This window comes from Falco punctatus (assembly GCF_963210335.1).
Source record: "Falco punctatus genome assembly, chromosome: 8".
NCBI classification, from domain to species: Eukaryota; Metazoa; Chordata; class Aves; order Falconiformes; family Falconidae; genus Falco; species Falco punctatus.
This window is the reverse complement of record NC_137588.1, coordinates 18,909,947-18,930,426: the sequence shown is the minus strand read 5'-3', so window position 1 is coordinate 18,930,426 and position 20,480 is coordinate 18,909,947. Positions and strand designations below refer to the sequence as shown.

The following is a 20,480-nucleotide window of genomic DNA, read 5'->3' as shown; positions in this document are numbered from 1 at the left end:
TGCTGCTGTATCTATCCCAATGAAGCACCAAAAAACTCTTCAGATTTACAGAAAGAGTTAAAACATTTCTGTAAGTTGTTAACCAAACCAGTCCCAGCCCTGGTATTGCAAAGGAAATAAAGGACAGCTACACATTTTCACAGTTTAGGGATCTGGCAGATAATATTTTTGGTCACTGTATCTCACTACTGGACTTTAAGTGACACATTAATGGGAAAAGTTCAGCACTAACATTCGGTATTAACAGTCAGCCAACAGGCATTAAGAAACATGTCCCATGTACTCCCATCTTCCAAACTAAAGATTATTATACTGCTACATGATTTTACTTACCCTCCATCTTGAAAGTAATCCACCCATCTTCTTTTGTGGACAAATGTTGGCAAAGCTATCAATCTTCTACAAGAATTCACAGCTAGAAGTGAAGCATTAAGTGCTTAGGAGTGATCTAACAGCATAGTCCAAGATGCACAAATTTATTCCAATATTTAAAGGAACAAAAGCATCGCATAAAGCCACTGCCTAGTTATCTACCAATGTGTTATTTTAAAATGCAGTCTTCTATTTCATAGGCCATCTCCTAAGTCAGCTGATCAGCCTTGCTGCAGCCAAACTTATTTTTACTTTGGAAATATTTAACCAGAGTCCTCAAAAATAGAAACACAAAATTACACTAAAGTCACCAAAATTCTCCAGCAGAAAAACAATTCTAAAAACTTAAAAACTTAAGCAGGATTATTCAATAAACTGTTTTCCAATTATTTCCTCTGCTGCTCATAAGCATCTCTTAACATCCCTTTTCAGTTGTCACACTAGTCATTCAGCATTAATATCCTATTTGTAAGAAAGTTCATCTCCAACAAATATACTTCCTTTTCATGCTCTCATCAACAAGAACATATTGAATAACACTACTGTTCTTCCTCTGTATGATCAATTTTAAGTTCAAATAATCATTTTCAAAGAGATTCCACTTGCTCTAGGAAAGCACTACACTGGCAGGTCTCCCCTGCACACAATACACAATACAGTCACCAGCACGTCAAATGGCCCTAAAGCAATTCCAAAGGTGCAAACACTGCACAGCTCACCCTAGACAAACCTGGAACAGCACTAATTTGACAATTCAGGTGTTGGTTCTGGAATCAAAAGTGTAGCAGCTCTCCACCAGCACGTAGTTGAAATCAACTGACTTTGAACCTTAGGATGGCAGAATTTCTCTCCAGTCACTTAATTTACAATTTTTTACCCAGTGAATGAAAAAGTGATCAGTTCATAGCAACCCCAACAGTAAACTACTGCTGAATCTCAACTAGGGATCAAACCTTTTTAACTCTGGAATGAAACAGCAAGGCTTACTAAAACAAAGCACCGATCCAGTTAGGCAGAAATGTAAGTGATTATTATCTTATTAAGTTACCTTTGGCCAAAAAATAAGATAAAGAAACATCATTTCAATCCAAATTTGCCTCCAAGTTGTCTGAGGCTGTCAGAACAAATTAATATAATGTAGGATACACACCGCTCAGTAGCATGAATGCTACCGTAATACAGTAATCTCTTCACCCTTTAAGAATATCAAGGACTTCAGAATCCAGAACTACAGGGCCTATGATTTCAAAAAACAATCCTTAAAGATAAGGAAATCCGAATTTGAAATGCTGCCAAAACCAAGCTAGAACAGATGGACAGATTAGCCCTGCTCCTGCCAAATCACTGGCACAAAGAGGTGAGCCACAGAAAAAGCACAATTACCCCTTGGATTCAAGTAAATTCTCAAAATAATCACTACTATATAGCAACTCACCTCAATAAAACAGCAGCAATATTTATTTTTCAAACACTCAATCTAACACTAAGAATTTTATGCAATTGTTCACTTTGCAGTTACAGGCAAGTTTCTGCATGACAGGTATTGCAGCAGATCTGAGCAGATACTTTCTTTGCAAATATTTCTACAGATACAGATAGCACCTTTATTGCAAAACAATATGAAAGCTATGTTAAATAGCCAATCAAGAAGTTTGTAAACTTAGCACAAGGTTCCAAATCTAGTTTGTTTTCTTATCACTGCCACTGTTGTCAGGAGCAACAGTAGCTCTCAGCTGTGGACACACAGAGACAAGGAGATGCTCACGCGGCATTTGTGTGCGCCATTTTCCTTCAGGCCACGGTTTGAGAACCTCTGCAGTAGAAGTGTTAGAAGATCTTTTGGGCATAGGTTACCTGTGAGCCATTGGTGACACAGACCTTTGTAAATAACACATTCACTGCTACCTCTACATATGTTTTTTAAAATATCTGGCAGATACATGGAAGAGAAACAGGTTTGACAAGTGTCACCGTGCACATAATTTTACATGAACTATGATGCTGACAGCCTTTACATATGCTGCTTTGCAAGTCAGTAACACTACCAAAACCCTTCCCCAAAGAGGTATGGCCCCAGTCCCTTAATAAGAGTCACATTTACAGTTTAGTCATGAAATCCTTAGCTGGGAGATGGAGAATTTTCTATGGTTTCTATGGAGTACCTCAGATGTTTTCTTTCCTTCTCTTCTTTCTGATATGAAAACTCAAAATTGTCTTCAGCTGCTTCAAACTCCCCTGGTTCCTCCTCACCTGCCACTCCACATAGCTACCTCTACTATCCTACTGTTCATAGAAAGAAGACTTCCACAAGTCTCCTTCCTTCCCGTGCTCTAACCACCAAATCATTGCTCAGCACTTTTTCCTTCTGAACACTGCATTTCTTTAGCATTGAGCTGTCCTTTCCACTCCCAAAGCATGGCTGCAATTGGACTTGTTTCCACAAACATTATCACTGATTTAATACATGACAGCTGCAACATTTCCTAGCCCTAGGCTTAAAACAGACCACAGAAATATTAAGAAACACTTAATGCAGATGTTTAAGAAAACACTATTACCAATTTTATTACCTGCCTCTCAAAAAAAAATTTTCTGATAGTATCTCCTCTACCCCAAAACCATGCAATTCAATTAGGAAAAAGCAAAGCAAGAGTGCCACAATAAGAGTACCAGAGCAGAAAAAGTTCCACTTTTGAAAGTGGGATGAATCATGCACAATTACAGAAGTCATCCAGCAACCTATTCATCCAGATGGGAGAAAATAGTTTGATGATCTCATTACACTTTTATCAGGTCAGTCTCAAATTTCTTCAAGCTTGTTGTTGATGGCTTAAGACGAAAAGCTCTCAAAAAAAAAAAAATCAGTCTCCAAAATAAATTTTAATAACTGACATGCTGAAATTCCAGACTGTATAACATCAACACAAGTCATAAGAGAAGAAAGTTAGAAACTTGAAATCACGCCTTTGCACACAGACATGTAGCCCTTTCTCCTGAAGGAAAAGGGAACATTCTTTACATGAGGTTTTTTGTAAACTTAGCAAACTTCGTTTTATATAAATATTTTCAGATTACAATTACAAAGAACACAAGCTCCAAATCGAATCTCCAGTCCTGCTCACAAAGTTTCCACCAAAGATTCGTGTTCTCCCACAATTTACTGACCTCAGAAACTTCCACACTGACTACACGCTTCTCCAGCTACGAGCCCAGTGGACACAGAAGCCAGCAAAGCAAACCCTGGAGCATCACCCAGCACTTACTGCCAACCTGCCTAGAACCTATTAGTCGGAACACGTTACTGAACTTTATCCATTTTGAGAATGAAATATGAAAATCCATATTGATTTTCAGCTGCTTCTGTCCGGAAGCATCCTACAGGGCTCCGATGCTTTGCAAAGCCTTCCTTAACAAGGCCAATTTAGTTGTTCCCCCCCCCCCGAGACTCCCAAGCGACGGAGCAAGGAGCAGGTGGGCCAGGCGCCTCATTTGAAGCCTGCGAGAACGGCCGCCAGCGGCCCGGGGAGCGGCCCGAAGGCCGGCGGCAGGGCTCACCGGCGGCGCCCAGCGCCTGTCTTTCCGGCCAGCTGAGAAAACCGATCGGCTCCGCCGCCCCTCCCCACACCGGCGGGCTCCTCACCCGAAGCTGCGCCCCGGCTCGCCACCACCCCGCTCCCCAGCAGCGGCCCGGCCGCCCGCGGAGAGGCGGGAGAGAGCGGGGGCACCGGCCGCCCACCCACCCGCCTGCCCTGCTCCGCTGCGGCCCCCAAGCCGAGGCCCGGGCAGCGCCAGTCCCCCAACTGCGGAGCCGCTCGGGGCCGGGCCGGGCCGCTCCCCGCCCCCGCCGACAGCACGTACCTGCCGCGGGCCGGGCCGTGCATCCCGCCGCCGCCGCCCGCCGAAGGAGGGGCGTAGCTGCCTGGGCGCCGCTCCCATCAGGCCCCGCGCGGCCCTGACAGCCAATCACCACCTCGCTGCCGCGGGGCGCGCTGGAACGAGGGCGTGGCCGGGCCGCTGTGTGAGGCGGCGGGTGGCGGTCGAGGTTCGGCGGGCGGTCAGTCGGTCAGGCCCGGCCCGTGTAGCAGTTTCCGGCCATGTCTTGCAGCCCGGCGCATCATGGGCCGCGGCACGGTATTCTGGGTGGCTATGCTGAGCCAAGTCGAAGTGGGCGGTCACTGCCGTTCCGCCGCCACCGCGGTCCCGTCTCGCCACTGCGGGCGGGGCTGAGGAGGCCGACCCCGTCCTCCAGCGGCTTTTCCTGGTACTGGTTTACAGAAGAGTGTTTTGACACTAAAACCTGAGAACGTGAGGATCGAACTGGCGTGTGAAAGTTTGTCGAAGGTTCTTGGCACATTTATGTTTAGCCTCTACCAGTGAAGCAGGTGCTGACAAAAAACCTATGCTGGATGTGTTCATTTCATGACAGGCGCAGGCAGTACCTCAGGGTCACAGAAGACAACTGCTCTCACTGTCTGCCTTCACCGCAGTGGGCAGCCGTTGAGCTTACTCAGAAGAGAAGCAGCGTTCTGTATTTCTTTAATTTACATTTTTGTAATAGCAGTGTCCTTTCTTTTGCTTCTCTACATTTATCAGTTTGTGTAGGTGGCACTACTTCCTGGCTGACATATATCATCACTTGTCCCATGTCAAGAGGACTGAGGAACAAAGAATTCTTGCTCTGTTTGCACTGTGTTTCTCACACACTGCCTTCAGTCCACTGCTCAGAAATTGTACCGCTACAGCTACACAACTGGGAGCACATACACAGATGTGGAAGAAAGTCCTTCAAATAGCTCTGAAGTAGAAATTCCAATGCAGAAGCTGTGTACCTGCAGCTGACCCTGACCATGATAACACAGCCTGTAAACGCTGGGGGGTTTTCCAGTCCTGGTGGATTGACCGTGGCCAGCAGGTAAACACCCACCCAACCTCCTGCTCACTCCCCCTCAGGGGGATGGGGGGAAGAGACTAGGAAGAGCAAAAGTAAGAAAGCTTGTGGGTTGGGTTAAAAGAGAGTTTAGTAAGGGAAGGAAAGGAAATAAGTGATGCAAGGGAAATAACTCACCTCCCACAAGCAGACCAATGCCTAGCCAGTCTTCAAGCAATTGTTTACCCTGGAAGACAAACCCCCCCGCCTCCTTATTCTGCTATGTCAGTTTTATTGCTGAGCATGATATTGTATGGTATGGAATATCCCTTTAGCCAATTTGAGTCTGCTGTCCTGGCTGTTTACCCTCCCAGCTTCTTACCCACTCCCTGCCCACTCACTAAGGGTGCAGAGCAGGAAAAAGAGAACAGCCTGACACTGCAAGTACTGTTCAGCAGCAGCCAAAATGTTGCTGTGTTATCAGTGCTGTTTTAGCCACAGAATCCAAACCACAGTAGCATATGGACTGCTAGGAAGAATATCAACTCCATTCCAGCCAGACACCATACATCCATTTCAAAAAGAATTCAAATCCAAACAAAATAGGCCGGGCTTTTAGGGAAGGACAAACAAGGTATCCCACCACATTTCCAGGCAACGCAATCAGTTTCAAGTAGTAGAACTTCTGAATCCTACTATCTGCCAGGCATTCATGCTTGATTTTGACATAGGGAAATTAATCCTTTTAGCTTCTGCCAGTGTTCAGGGTGAATCTTGCTGCAGTACATTATTAGCTAGCTACAGTATCAGCTAATTAAAACTTCAGCTGCAAATTGTGGTCTAGAGAATGGGCTTCAAGTAAGTTCATTCAAAGCAAAATAATGTCAGTCAATGCAGAGCTACTGACTATGCTAGAAATGCTCTGCTGTTGATTGCAGAGGTCACCTACATCTACAGCTTTATTGCCCTCATTGAGACCTAGACTGTTCCTTCCTTTCAAAGTGGAAAAAAACTCAGTGACTGACCCTCTCCTCTTCAGCTTGCACTCTAGAGCCACATCTACTTAAATCCTTGTAGCAATGACTATCCCTCTGCTGAGAGGATGTCTTCCTTTTTAGTTTCAAGATGAAATACAGCTATAGTCCACTCCTGGTTTTGATACTTCAAGGTAGTATGTTGCTGGAGAGAAGCTGATGTAAATCTTACTTTTTAAGTTAACACATCTAAGTGTACTAACATCTTTTTTCAGTGTAACATAGTATCCACTTAAAATAAACCTAAATAATGACGAGATCATATTTAAAGGCTTTTTAAAATGCTGCAGCAAATACTGGTGTCTCCAAGAAGCTTCTCCCCTTTTTTTTCCAGATTTGTCTTAAACATTTTCAAGTCACTGCAAATTGACTTGTCAATTGGAAAAAAAAAAAAAAAAGTCCAGTTCAGGGCTGAACCAGAATTGTGAGGGAAATCCCAGACTCTGCTTCTGTTCTTAGACCTTGATGCAGAACTGGTTTTTATGCAGGCCTCCTCCATGAAGTTCTAATCACTGCTATACAATTATGGATCTATCTAACTAGTAGTTTTTTAAAAGTATTTTTAGCTACCAATATTGAACTTTACATGCAGGTAATTCTCTCAACCATGTGATATTGTATAATGGCATGCAGCTACCTGTTTGCTTCAGAGCCAAGATCTACCTAAAAGAAGAAATTATGCCCATGTAGCTGGTGAGAATAATAAAACTGAGTATAAAACCATAACTTTGAATCAATCAGCTTAAAATTTTCATTAATCTGGTTCAAAACTGCCCCCTACAGAGTGTTTAAAACTCTTAAATAAATTCCCTTTGGAATCCTTCATTATCAGTGGGATTGGTGTTTAACCCAATTCTGCATAACGACTCTAACAGCAGAGTACAACTTCAGAATTTTTCCCAGCATCATGGACAGCACTTAGCAGTTTCAGTCCCTTTATATGCAGAATGCTGAACAATCAGTAATAAACTTCTTTTAAAATGGTTTTGGTCTCACACCCTAAGACTGTTTTGCCTGCAACAAGAGCTTTCCATGGTAATATTCGTAACACTCATATATGTTAGCAATATATGTAGCCTACTAATCCAGTTTATTTTTCTAAATAAATACATGGTCTATACATCCTTAGGAAAATGCTGTCTGGTTAAGAAAAGCTGAGTGTTGCTAATTTGTGTTTACTTGACGGTTTTTATTTAGCCTTCCAAAGTATGTTCAGCATTGTCTTAAAGTACACCCTTATGGACTTCTCTGGCTAGCGAGGCTATGTAGTTTAACTCATTTAGATGCTAGGAAATTTGTGATGCTGAAGCAGAACCATTGTTTACATTGCACGTGGAGATGTGATTGCAGCAAATGAAGGTATGTAGATAGCTTTAAGATCACAAAATCCACTGCCCATACCAATATTGATTATGGTCTCTGTGTGCCGCTATCTCACCAGTTATTTCACCGTTCTGTTAGTCAGTGCAGTTTGCAAATTAGGTGCTGCTGATTGCTGCATTGCTCAGACTAAAACTGGGGTACTGTGCCCCAGTTACTCTGTTTCAGTTAGCCATTCTATGCTCACTGCTGTACGCCACAGGGGATTCCTCAAGAGCACAGCTTTGCTTCAGGCCACTTCCTCAAGCCCTGTGGGCACCTCAGTGATTAAAGCAAGAGTGAGCGGTTAGGGACACAGTCCAGGCACTCCTTGCTACTGCTCTGCTTTCCACCTGCAAAGCTACTCTACCACCACTGGTGAAATGGAGTTGGTGGCAGCATTTTGGTTGCTGCAGCATCCTTACATCCCATCCTTAGCTGAACATACTGCAGCCAGAGGTGTTAGCATAAGCCAGAACTGAATCAAGTCAACAATGGATCATGTAGCTTGAGGCCTGGACGTTGTGTCCTCTACATCTTGAACAGAATGAGTGCATGTAAATGATAAATACTTAGTAATTAACACAGGTTTTTGAATGTCCTGTGTAATTCAGCTTTGGTTTAAAAAAAAGTTTATAATATATTTGATAAAGTAATATAAGAACATGTTATTTTTTACAAATGCAAGAAAATACATATGTAATTAATAACTTCCTTGTGTGGGCATATCTATAGTAAAAGTTACATCACATCTGCACTTTCACTCTTAACTGACATTACCAATTGCAATGACTCCAGACTATTTTCTTGGCTTGTTTTCTTGCAGGTTTCAATTAGGACTGGGACTGGGAAAACAGCTAGAGAAAATTTTTCAGATTACAAGGGACTGGTAGAGCTTTCGTAGAGGGAATTGGTGAGCTAGAAAGAGTTGAGGCTTGAAGCCATGAGGCAGATATAAACTGGAAGTTGCAAGAAAGGCTTAAAAATGGATTAACCAAGTAAATTGTATTTAATTTGTGACATTTGAATCATTTCAGACCATACAAAAAAGGTGGTGCTCCCGAAGTAGGGTGACTCCAGTGACATATGTGCTTTAGAAATGCATTCCGCAATAAGAGCACTGAGAAAGATATCATAGCTTTTATTTTATTTTAAATTTTTATTTTAATATGTAATAGTATATGCTGCTTCTGATGTTCTGATCCAACTGTAATATTTGGAGTGTCAGATGTCTGTATTCTTACAGTTGCCTCTAATTCCCTGAGCTTTTTGGTATTCTATAATGTAGGGCATTTGAATACTTCAGCACTTCAATGAAGTCCTTTGCATCTGACTCTTCCTGATAAATTATTACCTTGGAAAGAAATATATAATCCACCAGGTCAAAAGATAGCATTTCAAGTTCATATAAAAATCTTTTCAACAATTGCATACAATCATCAGAAGAAGCCAAGATCAACTTTTGCATTCCATAAAGTATTCTTCTTGTGATTAAGACCTTTGCTTTTGATTAATAATAATAATTACTATCATTATTACTAACACTATTATTACTTTTACTTCCTATTGCTATTGCTGTCACTGTTGCTATATTAACTATGGCTGTTACTACTACAATAGTTACTATTGTTATTACTGTTATTATTTTGCTGATTATTGCTCTGTGGCAAAAATGTAAACTTTTAAAAGCTTTACATTAAAAAAAAATCTTAGTATTTTAAACCTCTTGGTTGATACCTTAGAGTCCGAACTTTTCCATACCTGAAAGAGCATCAAATTTAAAGCAGGAATGGCAGTCTCATCTTCGTTTGAGTACTATAAATCTCTGACAGTACGTTTAGGAACATAGTTAAACTTCAGATTATTTTTGTGGCATAATGAATTGGGAAAGTGATTTCTTATAAAACACTGAAATGCATGTTTATTTGATCATTAAGATCTCATGAACAAACAGAAGCAGCCTAGTGTAAAATTGTCACATGAGAAGCAGAAGGATAGTTTGGCTCTATTTGAGATAAGTTATGCTTCAAATCATGTACGAAGTTTTAGAAGCAGTTATTATACACACGTAAGTACATTCTTTTCCCTGATGGGCATGATTTCAAGCTTTTGACTCTTTAATGGTTATAATGAATAATATATGTTTATAGTTAGAAAAATTACTGTATAAACAATAACTCAATGTTCTGTAAAAAAACATACTAAATCAATTTTCCCTAGTCTCCAAATGAAAGCATGATTATTCTCAGTGAAAGTAGTTGAGCTGTACTAATACCTGTAAGCTATATTATTTTTGCTTCCTGGAGCAGTTTGCTCTTTAAACAAACCAGGGTTCCAATTCAACAGGATTCCTCCTCTAATACACACATAAGTACATCCTTAAATTTTATTAACATCTATTTCCTTCAAGCTAAATAAAATAAAGAATACTTTCCAATAGCCTTTTTAATATGGTTGTGCCTACTGGGCAAAGTGAGAACTAACCCAACAAAATAAGGGCCAAATTATGAAGTAATTTGAATGAAACTCCTGTTGACCTTAAGAGGATTTTTACTTGATTAAAAATAATGGGAATTGGAACCAAGTAAATGTGATTCAAGGGGTGAATGAGAATGTGCTGTTCTTACTGCAGCGAGCCTTCCTTCTGGGGCACTGCGTGTGTGTGCAAAGCACAGACAAGTGCGGAAATGGTATCCCGTTTCTATTCAACCTGACTGCATTTGAGTGCTTTCTTATTAGTCAAGCTGGAGGAGACAGGCAATGAGAAGGAAAGTTCTAATTAGTACATATGTTTTGCTTTTGATAACTGCTCAAAATGATAGGTAGAACCTTACCTACAGTAAATGCATTTCATACATACTCCTGATTGTTACAAGAGCTTACTTCAGTGAAGTATTAAATTTACATATAAAATTGTTTTCCGCAAAGTACCAAGAACTGGGTCTGCTAATAAGCTTTGTTCTGGTTGGAAACCAAACGGAACCACAGAGTCCCAGAATGCCAGAAATAGGACAATAAATATTTCTGGCACAATTTCAAAGGTGCATAATGCCAGACATAGACATGTAAAAATAATGGCAAGCTCTAAAGAGATTATAAAAGAAATAAAATCACAGTTTGTAATTCATATAATCATGTTAAATAGCAGGCTTATAAACCAATTCATATAATAAAACCCACATGTAAAAGTATCTGTGATTTCATTTAAAGATGACAAATATTAGAGCTCCCCTTGAAAGCAAATATATATCTTGCAAGCTGAAGAACAATGAACAGTTGCTTTGTGTTCATGTTTAATGGTATAACCTGTGTTAATCTTTTTGCACATGTGATTTTCAAATAACTTTTCAAAGAACATGAAATTTGAAAGCATTCAGAATTTTAGAACTTATTTCAGTTACTGAGTACCCTTTACTACAGCTATTATTGCTTCAAGTTTAGATAATTTAAGATCTGACTTTACAGTCCCTTCACATGCAAAACTCCCAGGCATCATGATTTTCTAGTAGTATGTAATACTAATAAAAAGAGCTTGAATTAATTGTGTTAGACGGATGTCAAAATATACTCACTTTCTTAAAATGAAGCTATTTCATTAAATATATATAGAAGATGAACAAAAAGCAGAACTTTACTGTAATCATCTGATGACTTCAAATGATAGGATTCAAAGTCATTCCAAGCCTACACAGAGGTGTGTAGATAGAATTAATGTCTTGAATTTTAAAAACACATTCAGAAACTGGCATTTTGGAGCAATGAGTTGGGGTTTTATTGCACAGTTTTGGGGTACTCTCCATGTTCCACTGACCAATGGACCCAGAATCAAGGAGTGGAAAGTAAGGCCAATGATAAAGATATAATGAGTCAAATGTAAAGTGCAGAGAGATGTGGGGGAAGAGAAAAATCTGAAATAAAACTTCAGTTCTTTAGGTAAAATAAACCAGAATTAAATGCATTAGAAAAGGCTCGGTTTTCAGCACAAGCAGCACATCAAACTGAGTCCTGTTGAGACTAAAGGAGGTTACCAGGAAATAGAAATAGCATGTAGTGAAGTCTAGGAGTTTTGCTTTAGGGGAAAATACATATTTTTGTTAGGTCTGGGTTATTTTATTAAGTAATATACATTTATCGGTACTAGATCAGTTTGTTCATGCCAGAAAAGCAGAAGTACTATTATATTTGTCAGTGACTTAAGGTCTTTATGAAGGATAGTAGTTTTACACATTCTTTTAATTATCTTCACTTTAAAACAGGTGGATGCTAATCCCAAATGTCTTAACCTAATATACAATGAAAACTTACTTACTCTCATTTTTTTAGCTGTCTTGTAATTTGTCCTTCAAAACATCACAACCTCCCTTCATTTTCACAGAAGTCCTAAGACCATAGTGCACTGAGAAGACCAATGAAAAACAGCAGTTTGGCACATTGCTAATAGAACAGTGTTGTCTTATTGATGGTCCATCTGCCTTTTGTTTCTTTTCCTATATTTAAGTTGTAAACGGTTTGGTGCTCTGTTTTATGCTTGAATGACTCATGGCTAGCAGATTGGGTCCTGGGATTCCTGGAAGCTTCCGCTGTGCAAATATCCATCTCCCTTTCCGTAACATACTAAACTAAACCTATCTACTACATGTATTGACAAATCATAAGCTTTCCTGTTTGACTTGTTTGCTTACTCTTTGATTTATGAAAAAAACTTTCAGAAAGGTTGAGATACTGCAAGGGATCTGATTTTCAGAAAGTACTAGCTGTTTAATCTTTGAAAATCAAGTCTTTTTAAAATTACTTGAGCTTGGCTCAAGTCTTTTTAAAATGTCAAGAGCAGAGGAATCCATCCATATTTGTTAGGTATTTTTTTAATCTTGACCTATGCATCTTCTGGTTTTTTCTGTTTTTCAGAATAACTTCTGATGTATGTAAAGTATTTTCCCTTTTTGTTGTAATATAACTAAAAATTAACAGTAAAAATAAATCATTACATTATTGCTGAGAAAAGAGCAGGCACCGCACATATTTCTAACAATCTATAAATGCATTCCTACAAACTTGTTTATTGGATAAGTCTGGCCATAAATTGGCCAGGACACAGAACTTTATATGAAAAGAGCAGAACATTGAACAAAAACATTGTAAGTCCATGGTATTAGATTTAAAGTAAAGTAACCACAAACTCCTAAACATGTATCCCAAAACTCACAATCTTTATAATGAAAGGAAAAGACCACATCATATAACTGTCTTAGCCAGGCAATTCGGCATTTAACTTGTTTATTTTTCAGTTAAACAAAATCCAAATATCTCTGGGGAAGACAATGCTAATAACAAACATAACCACATAAGCTTTGTATATGAGATTCAATTTTAGCTTTAGTAGAGCCTGTCAAATTGGAAATTGTAGTAAAAGGCCAATAAACCTTAATCAAATTCTATCACACAGAGAGATTGGGCATTTTGTTTTTACCCAGTTTGCTCCAGAATTTCTGGTCTGATCCTGAATCTTTAAATACTTGCATATTCCTTTGATATTATTCTTAGCTTTGCAAGTAATTGACCATATCTTTTAATAAGGAAATTCTATCTCAATAGAAGAAATCCTGCTTAATGAACACATTTGAGAAAATGAAGAATATTTGCCTTTTGTTTTTCTGGCGATGTTAAGAATTTTCTTGAGTATATGATTTCCTACTGGTAGAACTGCTGTTGATTTACCCAAGAGCAGGAACAGCCTGCTCATGGAATAGCCACCTGCAGTCTGCTGATTTTAAAGCTCTCCTGAAGACATTTCCTCATCATTGCTTTCAAAAGTATATGCATTGACATGTTTGTTAAATTAGTTGGTATATATCTGAAATAGTTCTTTGCCTTTTCACATTATGCTTAGCTGTTTTTATTACAAAGACATAATATCCTGTTCTTTAACATGTGCTTCCCTTAATTTTTAATTTACACCTTCTTTATTCTTTGAGCCTTGCAAGAAATTAGACCCTAATCCTTCATCAGAGTTCAAGTGGGATATTTTAGCTGCATGCTTCCCCAAAACTTTATCAGGGTTCTACACAGTTGTAGAGGTCCACATGTAATGCAGGACTGAGACCTGATTCCCTCTGGTAATTGTCACACAAATCTCCTTAACTACTTGGCAATTTTAATGTATTCTTTCTACTCTTGCCCTTCACAATTTTTGCAAAGTTGCAAGACAGGGTATGTTTTTTTATTTATCATTACTGCTGTATTATCTGAGCTGTGCATTGGTGCAGGAGATTGTTCATCTAATTTTATAACACCCCTGCCTTCCAAAGTGACAGCTTGTGTTGGGTACCATAGTGGAGAAATCCCACAGATTCGGACTTTAAAGGTTGAGTAGACTACATAAAGCATTGAGGGAGGCAGTTAGAACTGAAAATGTTAAGCATGTAAAAAAATGGTAGGCTCATCTTCTCTAAAGTCTTCCTTGGGCATTCAAATTTTTCCTCACTATCTCTTTGCTTTATTGAAAGGCTTTCCAGTTATTAACTTAGATAACATTGCATAAATTTTCAAATTTTGAGCTAAAATCTGTCTTCAGATGAACACAACCAGCTCTTTGACTTCAGCAGAATTGTGTGTGAAGTGATCTACAAGCTCTGTGCTAGAGGACAAGGCTTCTGTCTTGACTGAAATAATGTAAAAAGCCTTCATAAGTTTACAAAAAACACCCTGGGGTAAGAGCTAACACTTCAGTCTTTACTTCAGGTCTCAAACAAGATAAAGGGCACTTCACTGATGCTCGTAATTGTGACAGCCCTCGTGGCACATATGTAAAATATTTTCATTTCCAAAAGGGTCTGTGTCTTGTCTACTTAAAGATCCACAAACCGACAGTTCCTTCAGCTCATATTTCATCTCCCAGAAAGCCATTTCACAGACATAAAATCAGACAGCAGAATGAGAGGAACAGAGGTGGGAACCTCTCCATCCACAGCCCCAAAACCACAGCAGTGCCATCAGGCCTATGACACTGATCACCCACTTTGGGCCTGAGCTGGACTCATCCTGCTGTGGTCAGACACTACAAGGGAGACATTCATCCCCAGTACACAGACAAAACCACACATCTCCATTTCAGAAGTGGATGTGTTATGAGGAGTTGATACCTGGTTCATTGTATTTTTTAAATCTTTGTCTTTGAAATGAGAATTCAATGATCCACCCAGCTGCATACAATTAAGAACAGCAGCTCAGCATAATAGAGTGAGGAACTTTTAATGGGTGTTTACAGGTTGAAAGTATCAACCTCTTTTAAATGAGAGAAGCAGTAGAAATAATAGTAAGTGCTTGAAGATAACTCAGAATCCAGAATATCCTTAGAAGAGGAAGGTCTGTTATCCTTGAAGCTTCAAAATGCCAGGCCCTCAGAAGACCTCTGTGTTTTAGTATCACCAGTAAGGAGACTGAGAAATTACTTTTAAAAATCTTACTCCAATGAAAAATTTTAAAAAAAGAAGTTGCTTTAGCATTTTTTAGCTGCTTGGAAGGTTAAAAACATTCCAGCAAAAGTGTCTAGATTGAGGCATGTGAGGCAAAACTAAATATTTCTCCATAAAATGGCTACACTAGCGTAAAGAGAAATACTTAGTAGGCTTAAGGTGGGAATTTAGGGAATAGTATTTTTGCTTTTTTTAACAGGAAATACTGTTTAGGCATTTTATATAGGGGGTTCTGCATTTGTGAAGGGATAATTTGCTCTAAAATATGTGGGCAACCAGCCTAAATTCTCTAATTGAGTAGTTTGCTTATAACCCCAGGCCATTAGGTGAATGTAAACTATTACAGGCTTAGTAAGAAAATAGTCCCATTAGGATTTTTGTATTTGTATGTGGTTGTGGGTTAGTGTGACTGTTTCCAAAATGATGGATTAATGAAAAGGTCTTTTTTTCTGAGTTTGCAAATACCCGCTTTGAAACACCCAAACTCAAATTAAGTTGAAGATTTCTTTTTTTCTATCAAAAAATATCAGATCAAGGCTTAACTATTAGTTCCAGTGTGAGTTATCTAGGATAAATCACAGGTATGTTTGCAATCTTTATAAAATAAATATTTCTACAGAAATACCTAGTTCAGCTTTTGCTCCATATTTCTTAAACTCTCCTTAATTTTAAGGGCCAGCTATTAGTGCAATAAAAAATGTCCTCTGTCCTCTGAGAAAACCATGGTCTTTCTGGAAGTGTAGACCATTTAGCTTTCATGTTTTGTACATGTACTTCAGTTGCTAATGTTAAGATGTCACACAGTCTGCTTGTAGACTCATATTTCTATGAAGGAGACAATTTTATGTGCAGCTTCTTTTATAGCCCTAGTATTAAATCTTGTACTTTTCACTACATAATACGTCTCTCAGTTGAATAGTGTATTGCTTTTCCTGTTCCCAGGCAAACTTTAGCCTATCACATATTTTTTTTCACAGCCATTGTATGAACATAATATGGTAAGATATTGAGAAAAGTAAACCTAGCTTTAATTAAAAGTAATGGGAATAGATGATCACCTATAAACACATTAGAAGTCAGCCCTAAATTCACTGATAACTTCCAGGATTCAGCCTCCTTCACACAAAACCTGAGAACCAAGAGTTATGAGAAACTCCAAAGTCTATGAAATAAAAAAAGTCCTGTAATAGCTTTGGTGCAGAAGAAGATAAAGAAAAAGTACTTGTTGTCAATGGTGCCTAAACTCCAAGGAAGAAATGTGACCACAGAGGCAGACAGTTTTCCAGATAAAGTGAAGGAGGGGGGCAAGTGTCACTCAGCATCCCTTGGTCTCTGGAAAATACCTAGCAGAAGAAGTGCCAGATCTGCAGACTGCCACAGTTTTCACGTGGATTGACAAATTTATCAATATAATAGGTACTGGAAGGATTAAAAGAGAGAATCAGAGATCAACATATTTTGTGTCCGGGATGAGTAAACCTAAAGTAAAATGTTGGAAGAGGAAGCTACACACTGAAAAAAGGGTGGTATTGCAACATACAAACAATCTGGTTGCTCCGGAAATTAGATAATTAAGAAACTATATAAAAAACTCTATTAAAAATAGAGTGATCACATGGCTTTTTCCACTTATCTTGTAATGTCAAAAGATTGTAAGTTGTTGTTTTCCTATTATATCAGCAACATAAGGGATTTTGTTCATTAAGTAAAAAGAGTGATAAATAGAAGACCCCTATTTTGAGGGTTTAACAAAGTTAAAAACACTGCAAATCCAATAAAGCACAAATAAGAAGAATGTAAATACAGAACAAGCACAGAAATACAGTCGGGAGAGCACTATGTGCAATAGTAGGTTGCTCTGGCTATACTTAGCAGATCTGATGTAGATGGAAAGGAAAACCAGTAAAAGTCAAAATTCAAACATTATAATTTAATAGGTTATCAGGACAACCATTTGAAAGAAAATATTCAGATTTCAGATATTATTATTTTTTAACTCAAACTTCTTGGCATCACAAACAATCCTACTTGAAACTTTCCCTCTCACACACAAGGTCCTCCATAGGCATTCCCATGTCCTCATACTTTCTGTCCCATACTGTCTGCACAGAGACTGGGAACTTGGGAATTCAAGAGAAACATTTTCCCAGGTCTCAATCCCGTGGCCCAGATCCACATGATTCACTGTTACAGCTACAGACAATTGCAATGAAAGGGAAAAGTATATTCAAGCCCCCTTTAAAAATGTATAGATGCAATGCAGTGAGCACATCTGCCATGAGGAGGTGGAGCATATTCACTGCAGATAGATCTTTAGACAATGTATTTACTAAGCCCTCACACATTGCCACTCAAGATGTGTGAAATAAGAGACTTATTTATTGGACAAATTGGAAAAAATTGCATCCTTAACCTAAGGACAACTCCTCTGCTAGCCTTAAGTTGTTCATCCAAAAAAGAAGCTTTAAGATTGGGGGTTTATTTTAATACTTTGGGGGAAACAACATGTTTTTCATCAATGTAATAGCTTAACTTCTGGTACAAAAATTTTCATACATTAGTCAAAGGCAAATATACACGCATTTGGTGTGAACAGGGTAAGTCTGAATATCAGGGACAATGGACAATGAGGTCTTCTAAGAGGTGCTGGAAACCTTAGCTGTACAGACTATTTGTAGTACTTGAAGATTAAAACTCATATGCAGACAGTTTGATGCCTGTAACTGTGCAAATTCAGGTGTTTTCCTGGAGTCATGAAATAATTTTCAGTTGTTCATTTTTATTTCCTCTTCTGCTATCAGGTTCCCAGCAAGCTTAGCCTTCAGCACCATTTTAGGCTCCAGCTTTTGCCGTAGAGCAGTAGAGCTGGTGCTGTGGGTTGTCTCTCCAGAGGAAATTAGAAACCAGCCTGAACATGGAATATAAACTGAACATTGAACCCTGAGCATAAAACCAAATGAAATTTTAACTAACTTCATCAAACACTCTTGAATTTCCTGTAGTACAAATAGGCCATGCTGGTAAAGGTTCTCTGCAAGAAGGCTGCTGCTCTAAGGAGTCTGAAATCCTCCTTAAGAGCACTCAGACTCTTCCCAGAAGAAAAAGCAGGCTATGAACACTCAGCATTTTGCCTATGATGGTGTTTCTGAATTCCCCAACCTCTGGTTCTTCCCACCGATCCCACCAACCTAGAAAAACAACCTGTACAATGATACAGAAATGTCTCTGTTTCCACATGTGTGACACAAATGTCTTTCTCACTCAGTTTCACTGCCATCGCCTTTACTATTCCCCACCTTGCCATTCAGTTTGGCTGTCTCTAAGGTCAGAAGACACTGCAGCCCTGAAAATATGGGACAGGAGGGAGATTTTACAGATGTTCCAATATTGGACAAATTCTCCTTGGAAGCATTCACATCCTTTCTTCTGTTTGCTCTCTTGATTGACTGTGCTACTAGGAATGTTTGCAAAACAGGGAATTTGAAGTAAATATTGTGAAATACCTGCAGCCAGTGTATGTGAGAACATCAGGTTTCATACACAGATACCTGAAAATTTTCTAAGTGACATTAATTGCTCAAGAAGTCTGGATCAAATAGTTATAATCAATCAGCCTTGGAAAGTAAATATTATGAAGCAAAATATAATAGAGGCACTGGAGACTAAATTTTGTCAAGAAAATAAATGGATGTTTATTACCTTCAGAAGTTTTATGAAGGAATTCCAGATGCTGAGCACTTCTGAAAATCAGACCACTTCTTACTGTGGAAAGATGGAGTTAGTTGCCCTAAGTTGTTCTAATTGTTCTAATTTGCCTCATAGAATTTCTCAGTTGAGAGATTGTTCAGGACAAGCCAAAACCAAAACAGGTGTCAGCTGTTAATAATATTTCAGTCTAAAAAGAATTTGGCAAAGCAATGATATGGAAGGGATGAAGATTCATGAACAATTATTTATTTTGTTTTATTAATCTTCCATTCTGTTTCTACTGAATTCCAAATTATTTTTCCCCTGTTCAACTTTTCCATAACCTCACTGGGGATGAACTTCTCTTGCGTCAGTGGAGGAGCCCCTGGAACAAGGCTGGTTTGGTGGTTCTGTATAAGTAGCTCAGCCTGGCTGTGCAGGAGCATGCTCCATGGTACACACCTGCCTTTTAGCAACTGTGTCCCATCTGCTACTGTCCATCTGTGATAATGTTCCACTCTTAGTCTCTTTTTAGGCCTTTTGACTTTAAATTCTAATGTCATTGCAGCTTTAAACTGTTCTCTGAGATTATGTTTAGAGAACGATGAATTCACAAGAAACTTGATTTTAAAAGTACAGACTGGACATAAACCTTTACCTACTATGCAGTTGTATTATGGATACAGGAACTGTATCTAGCTTAGACCCAGGGAAGAAAGCCCCAGGATCAAAGCCAGACTTTGTAGACATATTTAATTATGTATTACTGGTAAAGCAATAAAAGCTTACAATACAGGCTCTATTCACAAAAAGGACATTGTTTTGTCATGTTCTTCTTGTAAATTCCTTATGCATGACTCAAAGTGTCATTTTACATGAGATTCATAAAGACAAATGTCAGTTCTACATGGGTGTACCAATGTGTTACAGAGTTTAATCAAAAGCAAATGTGTATGTTGAAATCTTATGTGTCATTAAGAGCATTTTTGCCCATAAATTGGAACTCCTATTATGGTCAACAGCCTGAGCTCCTATGCAATAAAGCTGCACTAGGCCTTCTGCATTTCCTGAAAAAGTATACCAAATCATTTCAAAATGCAGTTATTAAACACAATGTTCTCTAAGGGAACTATTATCTCAGGGAAGTACTTTGGGAAGACTCTCCGTACTTTGCATTCATATTTTCATTACAAGTACTGACAGAGAAAAAGTTTTAAACAACATATGGCACTAGAGACTGTCCTAAGAGAGTTCAGCTTTAGTCTTTGTAAGAAAAATAAAGTAGCTGGTGGGTCAGAAACTTCTGCTGAAAAAATTAGGAGGTATGTTATTACGGAAAGAGTTGAAGGCCAGCAAAACAAGGATAGGTAGACATTGAAGTGTTGTGAAGTAAAACACTGACAACATGCTGAATAGTAATTTTTGTACCTATCACAGCAAGGCATCAATGCATCACAGCTGTGTTGGAAAAAATAATAGAAAGCTTGTTTTTAAGTGCTACCTTATGGCAGTAGTAAATGCAAATATACCAGAATCTTTTAAAATATTAATTACAGTAACACTAATGGTCAAAGATGAAGTTACAGGAAATAGATATGCTGCGATAATTCTTCATGTGGCATATTTAATCTCCCAACCTATTGTGCCTTATAACGATACATCACCTAATTTCAGTTAACAAACTCCCAT

At 38.7% G+C, this 20,480-nt stretch overlaps 1 protein-coding gene across 6 annotated transcripts in view; it reads right to left on the bottom strand.

Annotated features, from left to right (window-relative positions):
• The window catches only part of LNPK (lunapark, ER junction formation factor), a 57,637-nt gene extending 53,305 nt beyond the window's left edge, over positions 1-4,332 (bottom strand). For 4 of the 6 annotated variants that reach the window (XR_013930222.1, XM_080400508.1, XM_080400509.1 and 1 more), the window contains exons 1-2: positions 4,231-4,332; positions 334-415 (exon numbers count right to left, since the gene is read on the bottom strand). Coding sequence is in view for 4 of the 6 variants with exons in the window: in XM_080400508.1 (XP_080256634.1) it covers positions 334-360 (27 nt within the window). In the remaining 2 variants the exon portion in view is untranslated. The remainder of the gene's footprint in view (positions 1-333; positions 416-4,230) is intronic. The other 2 variants (XR_013930223.1, XM_080400506.1) reach the window with 1 other exon arrangement.
• Positions 4,333-20,480: the final 16,148 nt, after the last annotated feature.